Consider the following 24,754-nt stretch of genomic DNA (forward strand, 5'->3'; position numbering starts at 1 on the left):
CATGTCTCATCCTTAGTTTCCAGCGTTTACCTGCACTCTCTTTACAACTCACAATTTCTGCCATTAGTGTTATCCTTGTTTGTGTGTGCCCTGTTTCTTGAAGTATTTTACTACATATAGTTTTTCTTGTGAAAAATCAGTGTGTAGTATTCAGTTATTTTGTTGAATGACTATCACACTATTGATAGACACTATTTTATGGTGTAAAAAAAATCAACAAATAATAAATGTTAAAACTTATTAAAGGTAATTAATGATGGTCAATGGTATACAAAAAAAAAGTAGTGAAAAAAAGCAGAGTAGATCAATCAGTCTGGACACATTTGGCCTCATTTACTCTGTACTGCATAGTGAGCTTGAGAGACTATGGAATGTGTAGTTTTACAAACTAGCCACATACACCCTATGTGAACAGGGTGCTGGTGTCTAGAAGGTACTTACTTTTATTTTTGAATTTACAAATGAAAAAGAACCATCTCATTTTAAGCCTAGTTTTCTTTTTAGTACGTAGGAATCTTGCCTGTATTGAGAGCATACTGATTTAAATGCTGTACTCTTTTAATATTTCAATTAATCTTACATATAATGCTACAAGCAGGAATTATAAATACTATAGTGTCTCCCTCTAAAATGCTGCATCCGTCACAGTCCCTGCCTGCTCATAGGAGAGCAACAAATGACAACAGGTTTAAAAGAGCTTTATCAAAATTGCAAATCACAAAATAACTCATGCACAGCGTGTGGATTCATTCCTTGCAGTGTTCCAACCAGTCATGTAGCACCACGCTGCTATCCCAGTACCTCACACTTCACACTGCGCTTGGGGCACAAGTGGTATCAGTAGCACTGATGATTATCCTACTCAGTGGTACGTATTGTCATGATGCATCTCGCTGCTACTGCATCACTGAAACACATCATGGAGCAGCATACCTTCTGAGACACGTCACACAATAAATGATTGCATGAAAGGAAGAGTACATAACATTTCAGTTTACTGTTATTGGTCTCTTCAAGCTGATCTGTAGTGGGTGGTATGAAATGGACATATGATTCACTGCAGTGAAACAAACAATTGTACAGATGGAAACTAAATTATCAGTGGCTATACATTAATTAAGATCAAGTTGTAAGTACTTTCCAAATACAAATATCTTAAAATAAACAATTGTTATATTCTTACTTGTTTCATCAGGAGCATAACTTAAATGTTTTTGAATCGGCAACTAACGTAAAGTCTAGTATAAATAATAAGCGTACCATCAGTGATCGTCACGGCGACTTCGATAAGACTTCTAGGGTCTTTTGCGCTTCAACCAACTTGTCTACAAAATGGTCTCGTCTTCTCTTGGCCCACCAGATCCTCCACTCCTTAAACTTAAATCCAAAAAAAGCTCCTGTTAGGAAACTGATAATGATAATGCTCTTGAGTGTATATGGCTCAAGTTGCATGGTCATTATTAAGGTGCTGGATTTTTAATCCACAATCCCACCTCACATGTAACCTCTTTACATGTTGTCTGCTACAGCCATAGAATAATGAGTAAGAGATGGACTGGGACTTGAAAACTTGAGCATAGACGAGTGAGTAGCTTGTGTTCAATTCGCCTCGAAAATCGAGTTCAATATTTTCGATCTATAAGCGAGAAAGCAATATTTTTCCTAAATTTCAATCAATATTAAGGATGTGCGATGAACAATGATCATAATATAAGCTATAACATAACTGGGCCTTCTTCCATGTTTGACTCAAGCAGCGAGAGAAAAAAAAAAAATTTAAGTTCGATGGAAGCTAAGAAATGGCGTTTTGCGACTGTTGTAAAATATTCTTTCAGCTGAAACTAAGAGAACTAGCTTAATGTGTAGTGGCAGGTGACTATATAAAGAAAATGATTAGGATGAATATTATGCTACACTTAGTAATTTGATGATTGATTTAAACACTAATTTTAATAAAAAAAATACCACTAAAAGTAAAATTTTGCCAATATTTTAAAATAAAATTTTTATACATCATAGTTCAATTAGAACAAAGCGTGAGTCACATCCACCTTGTACCGCGAACTCCTAAAGATACCCTCAAGAGGGGAAGGACAGAGGCCTCGCGCGTCACAGCCATAAAACACTAATAAATAATTTACGTAAATAAGACTTCATGCATTCAAGCTGTTCAATAACTTGGGCTCCACTCCAACATACACTTTGGTTTTTAGGCTAGGTTTTATCCTTTTGATTTATTTTTGTGTATATGGTTAATTATAATAGGTATTCATACATTTTATGGCACTAATAATCAATTGTGAAATAAATAATATTTAATCATTTTACTCCTTAATTTAAATGTCTAATAAATAATTGTATAACAATTATATTAAATCTTACTGACTGGCAGAAATCATTCTGAAAAGTCCGCCTAAATTGCCGATAAGTAAAAATGGATCATAGCCAGCACGATTAGGAGAAAAGTTAACAAACCACAACAACCAATAAGATCGAAGCCATAGAGCCGAAGTTCTATAGGACCTTTAAATGGTCCTTAATCAAACTTTCAAGAATAAAGGCTATCTTACAAAATTTTATGCTAAACGATTTCATTATTACACAGATATGCTTATTTTACACTGAAAATGGACATTACTTGTTAACACTGTAGCATCTCGTAAGGAAGCAAAAATATAACTTTGAATATAATTCTTCCTCAATAATAAAGGTATATTTCTAAGACGATATAAAAAGTCAACAAAATTGCATTAAAAATGCAGTGTTGTTAAAGAGATTGCAATAACAGCATGCCACACGCGACACGCCGCACAGTATCACGATGTTTTATTTGACCTAAAATTTTGACGCAGATAGCCTTCAGTTCTTACAAAGCAATTTCACATGGTTGCCTGGGCTAATGCTCATACAGAATAGTTAGTTTTGTTTATTTGATTAGTATATTCAGCTGCCCAAGCAAACATGTTAATTCAATAACTCAAAATCAGTACATCTTATCCTCAATAGAATGTACAGTGAATTTTCCACCCTTTTATTTGAATTAAGTGATCATAGATTTATAACTCCAGAAAAATTTAGTTTTGACATCTCCTTTGTTCCATTTTACCTGGCGTAAAACTATACTACTACTTTTTAAAATTGCGGTTAAAAATTGGTATTTTGGCTTTCACATGTGGGTAATTATAAATAACTGCATTGGCAACACTGGTGTTTGTAAACAAGCATAAGCAGTGGTTAGGCTGGAAAGTTGTGATTGTTGTACAATATCGAAACAATGCAATCCCACGTGGGAGTGTCTTGGGGCCTGGTGAGAGATGTTATCGATCTTAAACAAAGATATGACGTGCTGGGCGCTTCTCATGAATCATTTATTCAAGCTTGGCACGACGAAAAAATGCCATACATTATATGGTAAGTAAATTGAGGAAGTTTTTGATTCACATTTTTGGCAGTGTAGCTTTTTAAAACTGATTATTATTAATAATTTGGGCATTTACTCAGAAGAGTTACGTTAATTTTCTATATTAAATGCTCTTCTGACAAATTCAAAATCTAATTTTGAAAGTAGTATTTTAGTTTTCCATTCATTAAATTATTTGATTATGTGAAACAGCATTGTGATATCTGAAGTACTTTGCTTGTAGTTTCCTTTTTTATACAATTAGTTAGGTTAGCATAAAATCATTTGTTTGAACGTTGGATTAGGTTAGGTTAGCTTAGCTTCAATTAAAATTCTGTAAAATGGTGGGAGTAATTGGTTAGGTTAGTGACATTTAAAATACTTAGTTACAATTGGGAATAGTACTTAGCCCTAGTACTGAAACATTACTATTTTCAGACTTTTTTTTTTCTCTCCTGAAAAGTCATTTCTCTAAAATATTACCTTCTGATGTTCCTAATGTAATTTCAAGCTTTGCAGATTCATTTTAATGAATTCACTCTACCATAGTGTTAAACACCTAAATTTTAATTTGGTACTTAATGAAGCTGGTTTTGCAGTAGGTTACGTTGATCTGTTTGTCAAACACATAACCTGCAGTTGTATCCATCTCTCTGTCAAAAACAGCAAGCTTTCATTCAACTTGTCAAAGAGACATAAAATAAAAACCCTTTAAAATGTTTGGAAAATTGTATTTTCTCTCATTTCTTCAAAATGAAATTGAAGTGTGATTTTTTGTTTAGGCTGATTTCATAATTTTGTTTTAGCATTTAACAGTGTAATTTGAATTATCTTGAATGCATGAAATTTCTTGCTTGCGGCATGCGACTTTTGTCGAATGGGGTGTCTTCCTTTGCTGCAATTCAAGTCAAGAATTACTGTAAGATCTGGCTTCCTGAAGTGCTTGGTCATTGTGATTTGTTAACAATACAAACATTTTTCTTAGCTTTTCTGTTTCAGCAGCAAATTTGTTAATAACATTGGGTTGTATTCTGAAATAAATTTCTTTTAGTCCTATTATAAAAGTTAAGTTTTCTTAAATTTAAGAATTTATTACAATTGGAAAATGATGGAAACTGTTTATTTTTACAGTAATAGGCCTATGTGCTTAGATGACATGATCATAAAAATTAGCTACATTTACAAGACATATATTTACTTAAAATAAGATCTACTAAGTGTAAGGGCGGAAGCAGTGAAGATAGTTCAGTGTGTATCGAGATATGCCGCAGTGGCGGGTCGACAGCATTCTTGCCTAACTGTTCGCTCTGAGAGCTCGGGTGAATGCTGTGCTAATACAGCGATTCAGTTGTGACTCCCAGGTTTTCATTGGTCTACTATTGTCCATCCTGATCTCTGCGTAGTTTATAGGCCCATAATACTCTTATTATTTGTTAAAAAATATATTAACATGTTTTAGTTTTCAGCCTTATTTTTTTGGATAACACTCATCTGAATCAATAAATGGAAATATTGAAGTCATTATTTATTATTTATTAATGTTGTAACATGCCCACCAACAGCCGAGGGCTTTAGCGGTGGGAACGACACATATATACAAGGACAACATATAAACAACACAAACAAAATAAAAACAAATAAAGTTTAAAATATAACTATTAAAAATAAACATCAAAATATAAAACGTATAAAAAGAAATACAAAACATAGACATTATAATGAAATTACTAATTGCAGGCTTATGTAAAAAAATATATATATATTATACAGCTACACTTATTATTTCTGTCATTAATAATTAACCATAAACATTATATATAATTTTTTTTTTTTTTAATGCTAATGTACACAGCATTCCAGCTTGCCTGTACATTCGACAGTCTTTTCTGTCAACTCTTGCACAAAGTCCAGTTGAAACACAGCCTGCCTTACCTGTTCCAACTGGCAAGCAGTTTCCTGTAGCGACATGCTGATTGAGCACTGCGATGCGTGTGTGTGCTTGCCCCCGCAGCGGCCTGCAGTCCCTGGCGGAGACCCTGGAGTTCACGGAGGAGACGTACCACGTGGCGAGTGCCTACCTCAGCCCGCCCGCCACCTACAAGGAGCGCGTGTTCGGCATGTACCTGCTGGATGCCTTCTACAACTGCCAGCACCTCAAGTGCGTGGCTCGAACCATAGCGCTCCGCTCGGCCTGTCGCTGCTTGCACAGGGGCTTCATGTCGGGTGTTTGTTTATTCCTACATCAACACATGGTAGTCCAAAATGACTAATTTAAATTTTTATCTTTTTCTGAATTCCAGTGGCAGCCATTTTTGTTTTACAAAACATGTTGATTTTTGATCTGGAACTGGCAAACCAGAGGTTGATGAAACCAAAACCAGTTTATTCAGTTACGAAACATTGTGTCCCAATTTGCTAAAATCAACCTAAAAGTGTGACTTTAAAAATGACCAATTTTCAAAGGCATATCATTTGCAGAAGAAATCTATTCTCCATATTAATTTTGTGGGGATGTGTAGCTACCTTAATGTACTGTATTTACAAAAAAAAAAAAAAAAAAAAAATTCAACCGCGAGATTAGCTTCTTTTAAGATTTAAAATGGGCTTTCAAAATCAGCAAATTGAGAGAGGCAAAAAAAAAATTGACACCATATATCTTTGTTGGAACAAATTTTTAAAATCAGAAATAGGACAGATAAATAAACCTTATATAGTGTATTATGCTGTTGTAAAAATTTTATCTTTGAAATTTATCTTCTAGTCAAGTTAGAGAACCTAAAAAGATTCCTTAAAAAAGTATTTTTTTTTTTTGCCATATTGTTTATTTGCTAACCATGGAAACTTATTACAAAGATAAAACTATTCAAACTTACTGGACAGAAAAATGTTTGTAGAAACAGATTCACTAGCTACTTGCAGATTCCAGATATTTATGCACTTACTTAAATTTTTCAAATAAAACTTGAGAACTTATTTTGTTTGTGGTACACAGCTGTCGAAAAAAGAAAACAAACTTTTAGTTTTATAATGACAAAGTTACTCAATCAGATATGTTTGATTATGAATACATGCAATTTTTTTTTGACGTGATAACGTCTTGTAAATCGATAAACGCCGGCTGCACGCACGAAAAATTGTCACGTTCCGCCTGAGCCTAGCGTGAAAGAACCGGCCAACCACCGTGCGAGAAAATCTTCTATAATATCAAACAGGTTAAGGTGGGCTTTTTAACTAATTATTGTTCGTGATTATATTTAAACAAATTATTTAAATTAAATTTTTGCAAAAATTTTAAATGATATTTGAAAATTAAAAAATGTATGCTATTTTTCATCGATGTTTTCTTATGACGTTATCACGTAAAATTATGGTCCGTAAACCGACTTTGCAGACAACCCTTCTTTTTTTTTTAAGTGAAGCGATATACAACCAAATACATTTTATTAAATTATTATTTTTTTTTAAAAAATGTGTTGCACAAGTAAGTAACATGGTCGCCGCCCAGGGACGGCAGGCGGAGAGCGGGGGACCGAGTGGCCAGGCTCGCCGTGTTGCAGGGGCGAGGTGAAGGTGCTGGTGACGCTCTCCGAGTGGAACGATCTTCTGGAGCTGCAGAAGAGCTTCCAGGAGAACGGCGACGACAAGGCAGCGTTCCTGTTCTGCCTCATGAGGATCAACAACGCCTTCGTTGCGTCCGCGGCCACGCGCGCCGTGAGTCCCCGCCCCTCCCCCCCCTTCATCACTCGCACCTCGGCGACTCCCACCGCCCTTATGTTTACCACGATTGTTTCATTCATACGCCAGTCGAATCTCAAGACGATGGCTGTATCCTAGCACACACACATCCCTACTTCCCTTAGCAAATGCAGCCACAATCGAGGAGTGGTTGTGCTGATGTGCACGTAGCCGTCACGAGTCGTGATATCTACGAATATTTAGCAAAATGAAATAACAATGACCAATTAAAAAAAAAAATTAAAAATAGCATGCCTGTCATAAATGTTAGCAATCAAAAGTAAAAATTTTTGTAATGAATTTCAAAATATTCAAAAATACTTAATAATAAGCATTAAATATCCTTGTAAGTTTAAGTTCACCTTTCAGTAATTTTTATTTATCTCTATTTGAGTTATCACTTACACTTATAACATTTTAAACAAATCTTATTTCAGAAATATTAAGCAACGTCATCATCATCATCATCATCATCATCATCATCATCATCATCATCATCATCATCATCATCATCATCATCACCAACTGCTTCCAGCCTGTGGCCAGGTCAGGAAAGTAAAATGCCTCCACATTCCCCTGTTCCTCTACCATTCCTCATCCTTCACTTTACTCCAATCTTCTCCTCTGTCCTGCACTCCTTAAACTATCTGCTCTTCCCATCTCCTCCTTGTCTGCCGGGGTTACCCTCTAGGAGTGGATCATACAGCCAGTGACTCGGGCGGTGGGAAACAGCGTGATGCCTACATGGCAGAGGAGACCTTGTAGGAGGGTGTTGAGCCCCCAGTGGAGGAAACGCGGTGGGAGGGACAGCAGCTCCCGCTATTACTGGCGGGAGGCTGAAGGGGAATGACATCGGCAAGGCTCACGATGAGACAGCAGCAGGCATGCACGACGCGTCTCTGCTCGCACCACAGGCTCACCGGAGGCAGCCCCACCGGCCAGATGAAGCGATGTGACGGGCCTAGCAAGCCGGCGACCAAAATTTTAACTCTACTTGAGAAAAGAAAGAAGCAATATTATATAAAAACAAAATGAAATGTGATTCCGAAACTAATGGATGTAGGGACGCATTTGTGGATGCGAGTGTCGCATCCCTTGAAATCCCAACTTTAGCGGATGTACGTAGGGAGAATTCAGAAGCGATGCAAAGATGGCCGTGTGCACTACGATGCACTTCCAGTGTATCCCTTAGCTGAGGGATGTATTAAGCTAGTCGCTAGTGTTTGGATGCAGTTAATGGCGGTTACTGGAGAGGCAAAAACATTGAGAATCAGTAATGTGAAACATATAAGGCCTCAATCCTGAAGTAGAGGTATAAGTTTATCACCAACAGAAGCTTTAAATTATTGTATTTAATGTGACCTGCAGTGCTGTGGGTGATAGCTGATAAATTCTAGATTATGCTTATTTGACTGTTTTCCAATTGTTTAATAAATTTCACTTGGCAAAAAAAAATTATGTTGACTCTGTGGGAGACAGCTAAATGTTCTTGATGATACATTTTTTGTAGAATGTTTTTAGTAATATTTCATTAGATGATGAGACTTTTAATCTAGTTAATTAAGTTTAAAATTTAAAAATATTAAATAATTGGAATTTATTTGGTACTTTCAAATGTTCTATTTATTTTCAATTTTTTTTTTAAATTTTTTAATTCCATGGTATTAATTGTTTTCTAATCGTTGTTCGTTCAGTACGGCCTGGAGAAGAACTTCAGGAAGTACTTCAACTCGCTGAAGGACTACTACAGGTACTCGTCATACAACTACACCCACTCGCAAGAGCTGCTGGAGAGCAGCGTTATCTCGGAGTTGGACCAGCTGCGCTGCGAGAGCAAGGCCCTGCGAGAGAAGCTGGCCAATCCCTGTTCCTCAGGTCAGTGGCGACCCGCGAAGTCCCGTTCCCGAGCCCTGGGTCTGTAGTTGCTCCGCCTTCCCCGGGGACACACAGTGTGCTCTCTACCTGAGTGGTGTCGTTTTACGAAAGGCATGAGCAGTCCTTTTTTCAGATTTTATTTTTAAGCTGTGATTTTAGAAGACTGAAATTGGTTAAAAATGTGTGTTTTCGGCATAATTTTTAGACATGAAACTTGGTACAGATTTTCGAAAGCACTCGAGGGACTTGCACTACACCTTTATGTTCGATTCTCCACCGTATGTTGTTACAGATACCATACAAATATCACAGTTGCCCCATGCTTGATGAAATACTGCGTGCCAGTCCACAACCTTGTGTTTAGAGGCGATACGGCACTGGAAGCGCCAGCGAGTGTTGTGCTTATCATGCCACCTCACCGACACAGATGCGGGTAGCTACTATGACACCCTCTTGGCTTAAACAGCTTTTTGTCCATGACAATTTTCTGTCATTAAGTTTCAAAATTGGGCTTTGTTAAATCGTACCATAGAATTCAATGGAATGCCTGGCTGTTACATGTAGTTTTACACATGAAGTCATTGGGGATTAGTTTTGAATTCATTCAGTCAACCACAAACAACATTTTTTTTAGAATGCTCGACTCCCGAGGGTTATCTTAGCGCCCCAGGGTCCTAATATTTCCAAAGTCCTGACCCCATGTTCAGGCCTTAACTCTCGAGAGATTGTTTTAAGCCTGCCTGTCTGTTTTGTCAGTACGAAACACAACAGAAAAATGTGAAATGAAACAAAAGCGAATGAAAAAGTACACTGGTTGGTCCAGCTTTGTTGAACGCACGAGACAGCGATGATTGGCCGGTTGGTTACTTGTGGGTCGATCGTAGCGAAACCAGCGGCCAGAGCGTGGACTAGGATGTGGGAGAGGAAGACATGGAAGCCTAGATGTACATGCCGGTCTCGTGTCAAAGCGTGGTGGCTGTCCGTACAAAAGTATGTTTTCTTTGTGTGTGTGGCATTCTGGAAGTACCAACCACTGACTGTCCTCTTAAAACAATCTTATTGCGCAGTTTTATTGGATGATATGGGTTTCCATCTGACGTTGGCAGTTGTGACGTTCTTTCCAGTCTTCTCGCAAGATCTTCCCGACGTGAAGCTGGCTCTGCAGGAGGTGATATACAAGACCAAGATATCCGAGGTGTGTGCGCGCTACAGCATCCGGGAGGCTGTGGAGGAGAGCAGCGGAGATGAAGAACAAGCTGTGGAGATTGGTAAGCCTGGTTGTGACTGCCAATGTTCGCTGAGCGACTGCATGACTCACAAGTTACCGCTGGACTTCCGGGAACTAGTTGTGCACTGATGCAGGTACAGAGCATGACTAACCAGAAATCATAGACAGTTCCCCATCAGTGTACGAGACAGTATGCTCTCTTAGTTCCACTAACACCATGTTTAATTTGTTTTTACATAATACTGAATGCAGCTGCTAACTGTTCAGTTTCATCGGATGTGAGCAGTTATGTGCACACATTATGAAACATCAATTAAAACAATGTGGAACCTGAAAAAAAATTTGTTTTAAGAAAAGTTACTCTTTTGTATTTGTTCATCACATCTTAAAAATCATCAGCATTGAATGAAAGCTGAAAATAGTATTTAATAGTGTAAAATTATTTGTATTTGAAGTGTAATTTCTTATAAAAAAACTATACATATGTATACTGTATTTATTCATTGCATAATGTGTGTACTTCACTACTGTCTTCTTGTCCGGTCGGAATGCTGTGTGTGGCGTTAGCGCTTGTTGAGCCGCATGTTTCGTGTGTGATCCCCGGCCCGATCAAACCACCATCATGGTCTTCTCTGATCAAAAATAAATGGATGAGATATTAATTACTAATTCTGTTTATTATAAACAGGGACATTGAGAAAAAAAAAAATTATGAAGGGTCCCCTCTATATTATTTATTGCACAACTTTTCCAATTAAAATAAAATTTTAAAACTCTAAACTCCAAGTGTTGCTGTAGCGATAATACTGAACGTGATCTGTGCACGACACGTCGTCGCTGCCCTGGTCTCCCCGCCCGGGGGACAGCTGGGTGGCGGCTGACAGGGGCCTGAGGGATCCTTCTGGAGGTGTCGTGTGTGTGCAGGCAGCAGGCGCCGGCACATCAAGGACCGGTCGTTCGCCGCGCTGCAGGAGTCTCCGCGGCACCGGCGCGGCGGCCAGGAGTCGGGGCCCGACGGGCACGGCTCCGACGAAGACTACTGCCCCGGCAAGGCCTCGCCCCAGAGCAAGAGGCCGGCGGGTCGCAGGGGGCGGCCCAGGAAGCTGGCCAAGTGAGCCGTTCCGACCGACTCTGGGGCAGATAGCTTCTCCGCCGGAGACTACCCAGGAACACATGCTGATCCTGTTGACGTGTCACTGTTCCTCCCGACTTGAGCGAGGACCTCCGCATTATCCACTTTACATCGAGCGTGAACCTATCTAAGTCTCCTGAAAAATTGATCCAAGTTTTAATGAACGTGATTAATCGTGATATCTGTTGTGTGTGGAGGTACGGGCGTCAGGTGCACACATCTTTTAACTTTGCTTCGGCCGCCAATGAATAAATTCTATCTGCTATCTGCACCCCACGATATGTGAGACACAAAAGTAATAGTGCTGTAAATCCTTGAACATTGCTGGTAGCGTGCCGTGCAATCTCTCTCCCCTCCTGTCTTTCCCCCTACTCCCGACACTAGCACGCCCTTTTGGAGACGTGGTTCATCTAACACAACAGGAAGAAGAACTCAAGTGGCAATAAAGTGTCCGGAAAATTCTTGTAGCTCAGCATTGAGTAGTAGATGAAAGTTATGCCTGCATTTAATTTTAATTACATACTTGGCTGGCAGAGGATGCATGTTAAAGAAAGTAGATGCAGAGGTAATTTAACATAACTTCAGTGTATGTCTAGCAGACAGCCCTGACTACTGTACTCAGTGTGTAGTAATGTGAAATGTTGTCCTGTGTCTGGCAAATAATTGCATACAGTTGTTCACACATGATGAGTGGACAATATGTAAATTATATGCCTTTGTACCTATCACTCCTACGAGTGTCTGTAAATGAAATAAATTTTTATTTTTTATTGACAATGAAGCAGTTAACTATTTATTCTACAACCTATGTTTCTTATGTAGGTACGTGTGACACTTTCTATAAAAATACATAATATAGATCACGAACCATTACTACTATTATTGAACACCAAAAATTATCTGTAATTGATATTTTTAACTGCAATAATTTGACATAAAAGAGTATTAATTGGAACATTATTGTATTTATTTTGTTTTAAGAAGGCACAAAAAAATTAACATTCCTGGACATACCTTTAAATAATTACTAACTCACCTAGATCATTTCAGAGCCTTTTGGCCAAGCTGTCATCAGCTTTGGTAGCAGCACCTATCGAAAACCTTACTAAAAACTAGTAATTTCATCTTTATACCACCAGTTAGTCATAAACATGACAGAGGTATAAATTATTAACTCAATAATAATCAAAAATCCTGTCAAAAACTAGCCATTTCATCTTTATTCTACCAGGCAGTACTAAAATATTAATTCAATTAATACTCAACAGATGGCAGCACTTGCCCAAATCCTTGGCCAAAAAGTAGCCATTTTATCTTTGTTCTACCAGGCAGTTATGAGCAAGAAAGAGGTATGAAATATTAATTCAATTAATACTCAACAGATGGCAGCACATGCCCAAAACCTTGGCCAAAAAGTAGCCTTTTTATCTTTGTTCTACCAGGCAGTCATGAACAAGAAAGAGGTATGAAATATTAATTCAATTAATACTCAACAGATGGCAGCACATGCCCAAAACCTTGGCCAAAAAGTAGCCATTTTATCTTTGTTCTACCAGGCAGTCATGAACAAGAAAGAGGTATGAAATATTAATTCAATTAATACTCAACAGATGGCAGCACATGCCCAAAACCTTGGCCAAAAAGTAGTCATTTTATCTTTGTTCTACCAGGCAGTCATGAACAAGAAAGAGGTATGAAATATTAATTCAATTAATACTCAACAGATGGCAGCACTTGCCCAAAATTTTACCAAAAAGTAGCCATTTCATTGTCAATCTGCCAGGAAGGTATTGATAATTCTATAATACTAACAGTTTGTATTTAAAAAAATGATAGAAGACTTAAAAAAATATAATTTCTAGAACATCAAAATACATGTCTCTGATAACTGTCTTGCACAATATGTCAGTGAATGTGTTCATTTATCAATTATTAATTTAAGATGTTTTTATGATATTTATACCTACCTGTCAGAGACCCACTTTTCTCTCGAACAGTGCTGTAGATTTCCCCAGTTTAGAGTTATCCTCTGCACTATTGGTGTAGCTGCAATGCTAAGTATTGTTTTATTCAAATTACATTAAGTTATCAAATAAGCATGTAGTTTAGATCCTTACTGGATGTATAAGAACATGATTAGAGGCAAAATCAAATATGGTCCAAATTTAGACAGACTGCATAAAAAATATTGTCACCAGAAGAATTTTCAAGGATTTGAGAGACTTACTGTACTTTACATAACATAATTTTTCAATTTATGTATATGTATGAGTTCACCAAAGGTTTTCCAAAGAATAATACCGTAATTTAACTACTGCTATTATGTGTCCTGGATTTGTATAATACAGAATTAAAATATTTCCAGCATAAATATTCTAATTTTAAGTTTCTCTAAATGGTTACGTAGTGACAAAACATATGTTGTATGATACAGAAATGACTCAAGCATAAAATTAGGTCTGTGCATTTCATTTGAAAAATGTTATCACAACAAATATCCAAAATAAAATTATTTTCTTTTAATAAAAAATTGGTACATGTTACAAACTTAGAACTATACGTGTACATTTCTGAAAGTACAAGTTGTTCAATGACACAGAAACTTCTCTCCAACTGACAACAAACATAGTTGAAACCCTTCAACATAAAAATTTCAAAGTAGGCCAAACATACACACAGAGCGCAGAAAATAATCATATTAAGTTTTATGATAATCGGTCATGACAAACTACATGTATGCATCTAATTCGAAAATATTCTTTTGCAAAGATTATTATGGAAATGCTGCTTCAAAGTGTCACAGTCAATTTGTTTTGCTCTTTGAGGAATAAAATTTATATCTTTCGGAAAATATGTATATACATTTCATTAAGCTTACATCAAGAATTACATTAGCAGACCAACTTACATAAGGAATAACTCAAGTTTGCAAACTGCTGATAATACCACTAACTCTGGACAAACACATTACATATATATGAGTTTGTAGAATACACTCACTAAACTAAATACAATATTGTATATTACAATATTAGGTACAGTGTTGATTAGAAAGTTTTGTTAACCAGATTCGTGGTTCTGTAGAGAGCTGCTAATTCCATCACAAATTTTGAGAAGAAATTTACGTGCAATTTCATATAACATACTTCTTTGCCGTACTCCTATTAGAGGATTTGCTCACAATACAACCAAAAACAATGCTAAAAGCAATATGATTCTGCATGCAACATCTGAAGAACAACTCACTCCTACAGAATCATTATAAAGAAATTTTAAATGTAATATTAACAATGCATTACATCTGATTGCTATATACATACAGTCAATTATGTACAAATAATAATTTCTTCTCTGTCTTTTCATACTTTAAACATAGCTTTGAAGATGGAGAGGGTTCAACGTGATAAAACAACTTTTTGCAACACAATTTTTTATTATAAATGAAATAATATATTTAGTAGAAAAAACATTATGTCAATCAATAAAATATACAGTGACGGCAAACAAAAAAAAAGACCAGTTTCCTCAAACAATTTATTGAGCCACCATTTGTGCTTGTACAGCAATGGGTTTCAAAGCAGAAAACATGTAGGACATAATAAATTTATTTATTTTTTCAATTCTCATTTTATATTGTTTATTTAACTTTTAGCATTGTACTATTGAGTGAATCAGTCAGTATATAACTGAAAACTTGTATTTTTTAGAGTGGCCATCAAACTTGGATTTTGAAATTCATGCACAATTCCAGGGTTTCAAGGGAAAAAATTTATTTTTTCAAGGAATTTGCTTTATGGCGAAACTAGACAAATTTAAGATGTCGATAAAGTTATGTGCTAAAAATAAAGGCCCTACACTTATATTTCAACAAAAGACAATATAAGGTATTGTCTCAGAGCTGCCAGAACTTAAAAAAAATTATACTTCAATAGAATAGTTCAAAACTACATACTCAACCAAAAATTATTTAATTCATCTACATAGTCACGTTAAAGATTAAATTCTATATGTGCATTTATTGGCTTATTACTGAAACATGAGCTAATTATTAGCTTTTTGTTAAATTACGTTGAATTACGTAGCTCGCCACAAAATTGCTGAGAATAAATATATCAATGGTAGGCAAGAACCACTATGCAAAAATTTGTTACGATCCTGGTCTAGTCAATACAGATCTTGAATTTGCGAGTAAAGTTAACAATGGATATGTACATTTTCACGTGCTCATCAAAATATATGCATATTTTTATTTGTGGATAGAACTTTTGTAAAATTGTCAATTCGTTAACTAATTGTGGCACATTTTATAAATAAAAAATATTAATAGGTACACCTATAAATTCGATCACATTTAAATATAATGAAATCAAAGAATAAAAAAAACCAAAAAATATGAAATGGCAACTATCTTGTTTATTCTCTCAAACATTTTTTTCATCTTTATGAAAGCTCAATTGGTTACTCACTTAATCAGTTCATTACAAAATCTAAACAATAATTTTTTTTTTTTTACTTCAATCCTTTATTTTATAATTTAAGTGTAATACAGCTTCGCCAAGAACAATATTCACAATTCGATTTGACTTCGCGAATATTTTAAACATTCAATTTGATATAAGCTTTGCATTAAAAAAAAAAACTAGTATTGGCACAGGCCTACTTCCAGTTTCATCAGCAACAGCAAAGTTTAACTTTATAAGAAATAAGCACCCCGCCACACAGGACTTGGTTCTTTGAGAAACAGAGACTTCTAAACGGCCCTTGAGTCACGCGGAGGCATCAGAAAGACTGGCCAACCACAAAAGAGAATAGGATGTTCTCCATCGCGCAAAAGAAATGCGACCGCCTGAATTCAAGATGACAGTTTTTTTTTTCGGCACAACCACATGGATCAGTTAAAAAGTTTTGAATTTTAATATCTCCTCATCTTAACTTGCAAATAATATACATAGACTAGATTTGTTTCTGTAAGCAAACTAACATGCAAGTCTTGTAAGTTCACAAATCCGAACTCGAATACTTTCGCCGACGCCCTTGTTATTCCCGGACAGCTGCCAACTTATCTTCAACTAGGTCGCCTTATTTGGACGTAGTTATGCAAAAAAGGAACCAACCCACAATTTTGTTATATTTTGTTTGAAAATAAATTAAAATAGTACAAGGTTGATCGTACCGTCGTTGCTATTATTATATCAGTATTTATACTAGACCATTAAAAATATGCCCGCATTATGTTATCAATACGAGAATTACAATTTATAATCAACTTTAACTTCAAAATACTCAGAATAGGTTTCGTGTGGGTTGGTTCCTTTTTTGCATAACTACGTCCATTTGAAGTCAACTCTGAGCAGTAAAAAAAAAAATTTATTTAAATAAATTCCAGAAAGACCCGCTCGCACGACCACAGATTCAGCGGAGGAAGAGGACGGGAACCGGGGCAGAGCGTCAGTCGCCCAGCACCACGGTGCGCAGCGCGTCGCAGTCGCAGATCTCCAGCCTGGCCGCGTTGCCGTCGTTGAACCTGAAGGACAGCCGGCCGTCGATGACGAGGCCCGCGTCGAAGCAGTGCGACGTGACGAGCAGGTGCCGGGCGAAACCGCGCGGCTCGATGCCCTTGGGGCTGGGCCACACGCTCGCGCAGATGTGGTCGCGGATCGTGTAGCTCAGGCGCGCGTCCTCTGCAGCAACAACAACAAACACACACAATCCAGTCAGCGTTACGTATTTGCATGGACTCTGTGAGTTCACATACTTTAGCTCCTCTCGTTTCTTGTTGAGTTTTACACTACTTTCACATGCTCAACATCGCATATTGCAACAAGCATTCAAGTCACCTCAAAGAACCACATCTATATTATGCTAAATATATCATGACATGATACGAGAATGCTACAAGACAAAGTGTAAATGATGCTATCAACTAGAATAATTATTTATAACTAGAGATGGGCCGGTCGAAACCTCGAATCCCACTAAATCTCCAGTATTCGAAATATTTGAACTTCAAGTAAAAATATTCAGGAACTGAGAAAAAGTATTCTAAATAAAATATTGGCATAAAAAAAATTCAACAGTGGCAAAAGTGTGTAAATTATATACATATAATGTACTAATCTGGAAAACTTAGTTTATGAAACAAATACGTATAATTATATAGGTTGCCATATTTAGGGACCCAAAAATATGGTAAAACATGACATTTGTAGAAAAAGACAAAATTTCTGCTGTTTTTTTTAAGTTTTTCCCATAATTTCCGACTTTAAAAAAAAAAGTTTGTAGAAGAACACAGCTGTTTATGCAATTTTGATCTGCACCATTTCTGAAAAGTATTGCGGAAGGTCGTAGATCTTTTACACAGGAAACAAATCTCAATAAAAAAGTATTTCGATATATCTCGTATGTATTTTTTACTACAGAACTTATATACAAACGCCACAAATGTGATAAGTTGCTCTTTGCTTTGTGTTTGTATGTCTTGCATCTTCATATCTTTGGTTATTTAGTGGGTAAAAAAAGGATGGCATTGAAATACTTCAAGGAATTTTTACTTTTATCAAATGTTTAAGTTAGGTATAAATATATTAACACATTTAAAAAAAAATTGTTGGTGGGTATAGGTTAGCAACATTTTAAATACTGTAAAACCATTAGGAATTAACAAATTATATATAATGTAGCTAACAATCTCAGAAACAAACAAGTGCCACGAAAAAACTTTTTATATTTGTTCATTTTATTCATTTAGCTACAAATAATTGAAATTTCTATTGTATTGAGTGATTTTATTTGATGTATTAGGTTTCCGACTCATGACGGTATTAGTGGATTTATTTAATTTCAATTTTTATCAGTTTCATGATGTTTCGGTTATTACACATTAACATGTTCAAGTAGATGACAATTTAAGACATTACAGTCCTTTCCTTTGATTAATTTCGTTACAATTCATTCCCTTTAATCATCGGAATTTGGTTTCCATTAAAGAGCCGTGCATCCCAACTCAGCCCTGTCTCGTTTATTCACCACAGGCAGGCGTGCTGATGAACACGGTGCGGGGGGGGGCTCACCGGGCGAGAACACGAGGCTGGCGTTGTAGGCGCTGGTGACGCGTCGCGTCTCCTCCGAGCTGAGCCGGCGGCCCAGCAGGCCCGCCAACCTGCTCACGGTCTGCTCGTCGACGCGGTTCATGCTGAGGTGCCAGGACGTGGAGCCGGTGCCTGTGGTCACGCACAGCCCCGAGCTCTTCACCCGGGTGCTCTGCCCCCCGTCCAGGGCCAGCTGGTAGTAGGACACCCGCGCCGACAGGCACTCCCCGATGAACACCTGCGAGCGACATGTACCCACACTCAGTAGCTGCCTCTTCTTCTAACTAGCCTGTGTGTGCTCGGTAAAAGAATTTGAATTTGATGTTCGTATTTGCGAATAATTTGGCATTTGTATTCAATCCAAACTATATAATAATAATAATAATAATAATAATAATAATAATAATAATAATAAAACTGATAGTAGTAATTGATCTGTACTATTTTCCTTTCAAGAATTATTCCCTGTTACGTAATAAGTTTTTAACATCCAGTCCCTCAAACAACATCTTAACAGGATTTTTACTGTAAAACCATCTTAGATATAAGACTATCTTGATTGTAAGACCTACTCAAATGTAAATGAACCTAAAACGTGAGACAACTTCAAACCTAAAATGTGCATGAGTTCAAGACATGAAATGTAGGACCAAAATATTACAATACCTCACAGACGTGATTACTTAATGTTACCAAAAGTACAGTATATGAATGGCAGGCAAGGCACATGAAAATGTTGTTAAGGTAATGTAAGGGACAAGTTATAGGGGGCCATCTCACCCAGTTATAATTTATGTAATACAATTCTGATAAAGCAAGTCTGTAACTTAAAGATTCCCACCTCATTCAAGGCAAAGAAGGGCAGAACTCTGGAAGTGTCGTGCTTGGTCCGTGTGGCACGCTCCTTCTCTTCCTCCGTGTATCGCTCACTGCCAGAGAAAAAATAACGCACGAGTTACACAGCTTTGGAAAACAACACACAGTCATTTCTTTCCACAAGGCGCTTCACTGACTCAGCACATGATCCAAAAACAAAAGTATTTCACCCTTTAACCGAAACAGATAAAAAAATAAAATACACTATCTTGCATAAAATATGTTCAGTGTTTGGTAATGAAAATTTGACTTTAAGACCAATGCTATTACTTTTAATTGTAGCTATCCTTAGTAGTGATTTGACAGGGAAATATTAGCTGTGTCCAACCACTAACAATTACAGGCATTACATTGTATAACAAGAGTCCTCCTTCAAAATTCATGACATGAGTTGAGTTTTGCAGTCTTTAATAACTTCCAGTATATGAGGCATTAAAGATTAAAACACCACAACCAATATTAAGAAGAGGAACACACAAACAACTCTGACGATACAATGAAGACAAAGCTGGCAAACACGGAGACTTCCTGGGAACTGAGACCTGCTGCACACTTGTCGATTTGTCAGGCTTGGTTCCCTGAGAAATGAAAAATGGTTTGTGCTGCCCGATCTCCACAGGGTCGTGACTTACTGTAATATATGTACTACTGTACAAGGTCTAGACGTCTGGTGCAGGTGATTGTTTCACACTCGTGTCCCCACGCATCGCCGCGGTGGTCGAAGCCACGGGGCACCTGGCCGGGATTTGAACCCAGGACCTTCCGCTCACCAGCAGGAGCTCTGACCGCTGAGCCACCAGCTTATTCGTTCAGATGAGTACGTAGCACTTAGCACTCGCACCAAGTGTGTAAAAAGCAAATGACTAGGGAGCCGAAAAAATTCACGAGTTTTAACAACATGCAATTATAGGTGTGCTCGAGCCACTTTCACCAGTTTATTGGCTTTTGACTTTGAGAGAGTCTCGAAACAGTCACCTATTGTTCGTCACTTATTTTTGTGCGGGACACTCCTCGTTGTGCGAATTAGTCCTGGCGAGGCTAACACCAGAGCAAGCATGAGTGTCAGTCTGTCGCGAAACGAGGATGTGAACTGTTCGAATCCCTGTCGAAAGCCATGCACGAGGGAGGAAGAGAAGGGAGCAGCGACACCCACCTGGCAGGCGGGGCCAGCGCCTGCCCCTGCAGCTCCACGGGGGGCTTGTCGTGGTCCCCGCCGAGCAGCGTGGTGCGGATCCGACTGCGGAACATCCAGCGGTACCGCCCCTGCGACCACACACACCACCAGTGGCCAGTGGCAGGGAGAGTTTCAATCCCATTCAGACAACAACTTCTTCCCTGACAGGGTAAATTTATACATAATAAGCAATATGACTAAATACGATGAAAACTACATAAATAAAAATGCAAATGTTTGTTCATTCAAAATCTTAAATCCCAGAAAATTTTTCACCAAATGAATTGAAATTTTGACACAACATTGCATTTGAATACATGAGTGTTTATACACACAACACACAGATATATATAATTTTTTTTTTCTCTCTGTGTGTGTTTTTATGTGTATGGAGAAATATAGTGCGACTTTAGAGGAACATACGTATATAGAGAGATAGAGAGATTTGCTTTGTATAAGTGTACCTGCTAATAAAAAAAAAACGAAAGAGTTATACCTATGCATGCTGGGTATTAGTTAGTACTAAAAAAATGTTCTTATTTTTTAAGTTAGAAAGTGAATTTTTTTCCTACATGATTTCCACATGTACATGATTTAAGTGGACATACTCAAACTGTTTGTAGGTATTTCGTATGCGATTATGAACTGACATGAGAAGTAAAATACCCGATTCCAAATATGTGTTAAATCGAAAGCCGATGACTGCCGCCGTCGTCCGGCCTGCGGACGCGACCGGACGGTGCAACTCCCACCTGCAGCAGGCGGTCCACCGCGCCGCCCACGTCCTCGGAGTACGCCTTGGGCAGGCACAGGTGGCCCTCGGAGCGCGCGGGGTCGGAGTTGAAGCCCACCACGGGCTTGGAGCGGCCCGTCACGCTGCTCGCCACCATGAGGAAGGTCCCGTCGCCGCCCAGCGCGAACACGAAGTCCGCCCAGTCCACGTCCGCCTGCACCAGCTGGAACCTGCGGGCCGGGGGACAGCACGGCTCGTGTCCGCGACGCCTACCGACCCCCTGGTTTCCTCGCGTACGACGATCATCACGATCCAGTGAAACCATGCAGCGCATGACACAGAGTTTGGCAAAATCAACAACACTGAGAATCAACAGTCACAAAAAAAAAGAAATTATTTTAGAATTGTTACACTCTTATTTCAGTACTTCAAGTTGTACCACTGTAAATAAGTAAAGAATAAAAGTTTAAAATGATGTTTTATTTCCCCATCCTGTTACCACGATTTAATTGTTTCCACATTAACTACAGGTCACTAGACCATTACAGTTAAGATAAGAAGTTTGCTAAAACTTAAAAGTTTGCAAACTTGTTATTAGAGTGTTGGAGTGGAATTAAACCTTTCATTAAAAAAAATTAAGTTATATGTACTACTTTCAAAAAATACATTAATTAATTTTATATATATATATATATATATATATATATATATATATATATATATATATATATATATATATATATAAAAGCCACTTGACTTAAATGATGGTTTAAATGGTGGTTTAAATCAGCCAACCCTGGGTGTAACCTCAAAAAAATTTTTTCTCCTGCACTAAACAATATGTACTGCATCAAAATACAACTCTACTTTTGAATGATTTTAAGAGGCATGTGTCTGTTGTGAAGTAGCGCTCGTGTGTCCTTGTAGGGCGGAGGCGAGCGCGCACCTGTTGACGAGGCGGGTCTCGATGCCGCGGCCGCGCATGGCCGCCTCCACGAGCCGCTCAAAGTCCTTGTGCACGCGGTGGTGGTGGGCCAGCAGGTCGAAGTCCGAGCCGCGCCGACGCAGCTTGGCCTCCAGCTCCCGGGGGCAGAGGCCCGGGTGACGCAGGCTCTCCAACTCGTAGCGCGACGACTTGGACACCAGCAGCGCCCGCCTCAGCTCCGCCTTGCGTGCTGTCACACCGTCGCACAGTCACGCCGTCACATAGTCACGCAGTCACGCCGTCACACAGTCACGCCATCACACCGTCAGTTGGTGAATACAGTGGACAGTAATTTTAACTTGTCGTCATCGGATGGTTTTTCGCATCATTTGTTTAAGTTTTTTTTAAATAAATGATTGGCAACCTTTTTGGTGGTTTAAATTTTTTTCCCCACTATCACGCATCCTTCATGTTTTGCTTTCTTTTGACATATTTACCAGTAATCTGCTCGTGTGTTTACTTTGGGTCCATAACGTGTTGCAGTCGGAGCCACGGTAAATGGTCAGGCTGTATTTTTAGAGAATTTTGAAGTTAAAACGTTAAATGGTAATGAAACCGCTGACAGACGCAGGCCCAACCCGGGGATGGGAACGGAATTCGGTCGCTGCTGGATACAGCACTGGCTTTCACATTTCTATCCATTTTACCTACGCACCCAAGCACGTACCACGCTGGTGCCTTGGTCCGACTATCCTCTTGCCGAGGCGGTGCAGGGTTCACTATCACTGTCGCTCGGCCACTGCCCCCTCCCCCTCTAGCCTGACCACCGACAATCGGGCACGGCCACAAACAAGCTGTGTGATGGGTGATGGGAGTGTACCCCGCTCTCCCCAGCTCTAGTGTGCAGTGTGTTCTTATGCCAGGATACCTCTCAACAAGGCAGCAGAGCAGCTGGTGATATGGTCTATCAGGTTAGGTTGGCTACCTTGAAAACACTTTAAAACATTGTGGATGGTTGGTTAGGTTAGTATAGCTACATTAAAAATACTGTAAAATGTTTTTTAATGGTTGCTTAGGATTTACTCATTTAATATGTAGCTGAAATAAACTAATCAAGGGTTCACACTTTTTTTTTGGAAGTATTAATGTAGCTAAACTATTCTCTGATTTCTCAGTCACTTAAGTCTATGAAAGACAATATGGACATCATATATACACGTGTTTATCCACAACTAAAGTTGCTCGTGCAAGCTACGAACTTCGGTAACCTTTGTGAACTTCGGAACTGTTCAGACCTTGAAATGGAGTAGTGTGAAGGGGATTTTTAAGCTATGTTGCAATTCCTAAGCAACTATTAAAAATATTTCACAGTATTTTTGATGTCACTAAACTAACCTATAAACTGTACAGAATATTTTAAAGTATTTTAAATCGAGATAAACCAATCTGAACAACCATTCTCACAATGTAACAAATTTGTAATATTAATACCGAACATGCACAAACAAGGCCTCAGAATGAAATCCTGTTAATGTTAGGTTTGCTGATTCTGTTTTTCTCCATATATAAGAACGTTAAAAAAAATATTGGCGACAGCTGTCACCACATTGGTATTGTAATGTAAATTATAAACTATGATTGTCCATCAACCACTAGGAATATGAGGATGCTGCTTTCAGGGTAAATAAAGGAAAGTCTCAAGTTAATGAAAATATGTATTTCCAGAAAAGCCACAACGTAAAAATATTACCCACAGAAATACTATATCCTACGACATTAAATTTCAGCTTAAAGTACGCAATGTTTAAAAACCCTAAGACATCAAACTTGTCTCCTACCCCACAAACATGATTTTTCCGAACGAAATTTTATGCCAGGATTTTAAACACTAACCAACATTTAATTTAGGTTAGGTTATTAATCGCCCTCTCCCCCCTCGAAAAAAATAAAATCCTTAAATGTGCAATATAAATTATTTTCTAAATTTCCTTTTTTAATTAGTACTTGCACTTACCACTCATAGTTCGTTTACAACACAACAGTGCTCTTGAAAACATTACAAACTATGCCCCTTGATATGAATTTTTGTTATGCTACAGCATGGTTCAAATATATATTTGGTATAGAGAATTGTGTATATCAAAATATTTTTATTCAATTATATAAAGAAATAGGCTATAAACTGGTTCAAACCAGCAAAATATCACACTTGTTTATATTTTCTTTTTTATTTTACAGCCATACTGAAGCAAAGATTACAGCATAGAATAGACTATAGCAGAGCCAGAGTTTCCCGTCTAAGTACACACAATTCGAGTACACTCACTTCTACATTCGAGTACTTTCGGGTACGGTTTTCAGTTCGGGTGTATTTAAGGTATATACACAAAAAGCATGAAAACAAAATATTACTGCCTTCTTTAATACAAATATGTTACACAATTCTGTAGAATCTTATAATAACATCACATCTCGAAATTTTACAGTTCAAATGCAATATTGGCTCTACTGCTAAGACCCTTGCATTGGATTTTAAAATGCATTGAGGGGTGGTTTTCGACGGAGGGGAAATAATGTAAACATTCGCT

At 37.9% G+C, this 24,754-nt stretch overlaps 2 protein-coding genes and 1 long non-coding RNA gene across 3 annotated transcripts; 1 reads left to right on the forward strand and 2 right to left on the reverse strand.

Annotated features, from left to right (window-relative positions):
* Positions 1–540: 540 nt before the first annotated feature.
* On the reverse strand, positions 541–1,628 carry LOC134539908 (uncharacterized). The gene is made up of 2 exons (XR_010076362.1): positions 1,261–1,628; positions 541–907 (listed from the first exon to the last, which is right to left on the reverse strand). It is a non-coding gene; the product is annotated as an uncharacterized LOC134539908 (long non-coding RNA).
* Positions 1,629–3,125: 1,497 nt separating this feature from the next.
* On the forward strand, positions 3,126–12,147 carry LOC134539909 (uncharacterized). The gene is made up of 6 exons (XM_063382258.1): positions 3,126–3,411; positions 5,412–5,558; positions 6,958–7,111; positions 8,830–9,010; positions 10,135–10,278; positions 11,163–12,147. Exons 1-6 carry the CDS (start codon positions 3,275–3,277, stop codon positions 11,351–11,353), a joined length of 954 nt encoding a protein of 317 aa, XP_063238328.1. The 5' UTR covers positions 3,126–3,274; the 3' UTR covers positions 11,354–12,147.
* Positions 12,148–12,379: 232 nt separating this feature from the next.
* LOC134539957 (NAD kinase 2, mitochondrial) lies at positions 12,380–24,430 on the reverse strand. Its single transcript, XM_063382349.1, has 7 exons — positions 24,181–24,430; positions 22,188–22,416; positions 21,261–21,471; positions 20,488–20,597; positions 19,300–19,387; positions 18,441–18,696; positions 12,380–17,051 (listed from the first exon to the last, which is right to left on the reverse strand). The coding sequence occupies exons 1-7, from the start codon at positions 24,221–24,223 to the stop codon at positions 16,819–16,821; spliced, it is 1,170 nt and encodes a 389-aa protein (XP_063238419.1). The 5' UTR covers positions 24,224–24,430; the 3' UTR covers positions 12,380–16,818.
* Between the last annotated feature and the right edge of the window lie 324 nt (positions 24,431–24,754).

The sequence above is a fragment of the Bacillus rossius genome, chromosome 16 (assembly GCF_032445375.1).
Source record: "Bacillus rossius redtenbacheri isolate Brsri chromosome 16, Brsri_v3, whole genome shotgun sequence".
Classification (NCBI taxonomy): Eukaryota; Metazoa; Arthropoda; class Insecta; order Phasmatodea; family Bacillidae; genus Bacillus; species Bacillus rossius.

What these genes read in the sequence shown, in the direction of transcription:
- LOC134539909 (XM_063382258.1), top strand. Translation starts at nt 3,275, where the DNA reads ATGCAATCCCACGTGGGAGTGTCTTGGGGCCTGGTGAGAGATGTTATC. An exon ending in AAAATGCCATACATTATATG is followed by an intron (nt 3,412 to 5,411) that starts GTAAGTAAATTG and finishes TTGCCCCCGCAG; the next exon opens with CGGCCTGCAGTCCCTGGCGG. An exon ending in CGTCCGCGGCCACGCGCGCC is followed by an intron (nt 7,112 to 8,829) that starts GTGAGTCCCCGC and finishes TTGTTCGTTCAG; the next exon opens with TACGGCCTGGAGAAGAACTT.
- LOC134539957 (XM_063382349.1), bottom strand. Translation starts at nt 24,223, where the DNA reads ATGTTTTCAAGAGCACTGTTGTGTTGTAAACGAACTATGAGTG. An exon ending in GAGACCCGCCTCGTCAACAG is followed by an intron (nt 21,472 to 22,187) that starts GTGCGCGCTCGC and finishes CCCGGCCCGCAG; the next exon opens with GTTCCAGCTGGTGCAGGCGG. An exon ending in CCTTCTTTGCCTTGAATGAG is followed by an intron (nt 18,697 to 19,299) that starts GTGGGAATCTTT and finishes TGTCGCTCGCAG; the next exon opens with GTGTTCATCGGGGAGTGCCT.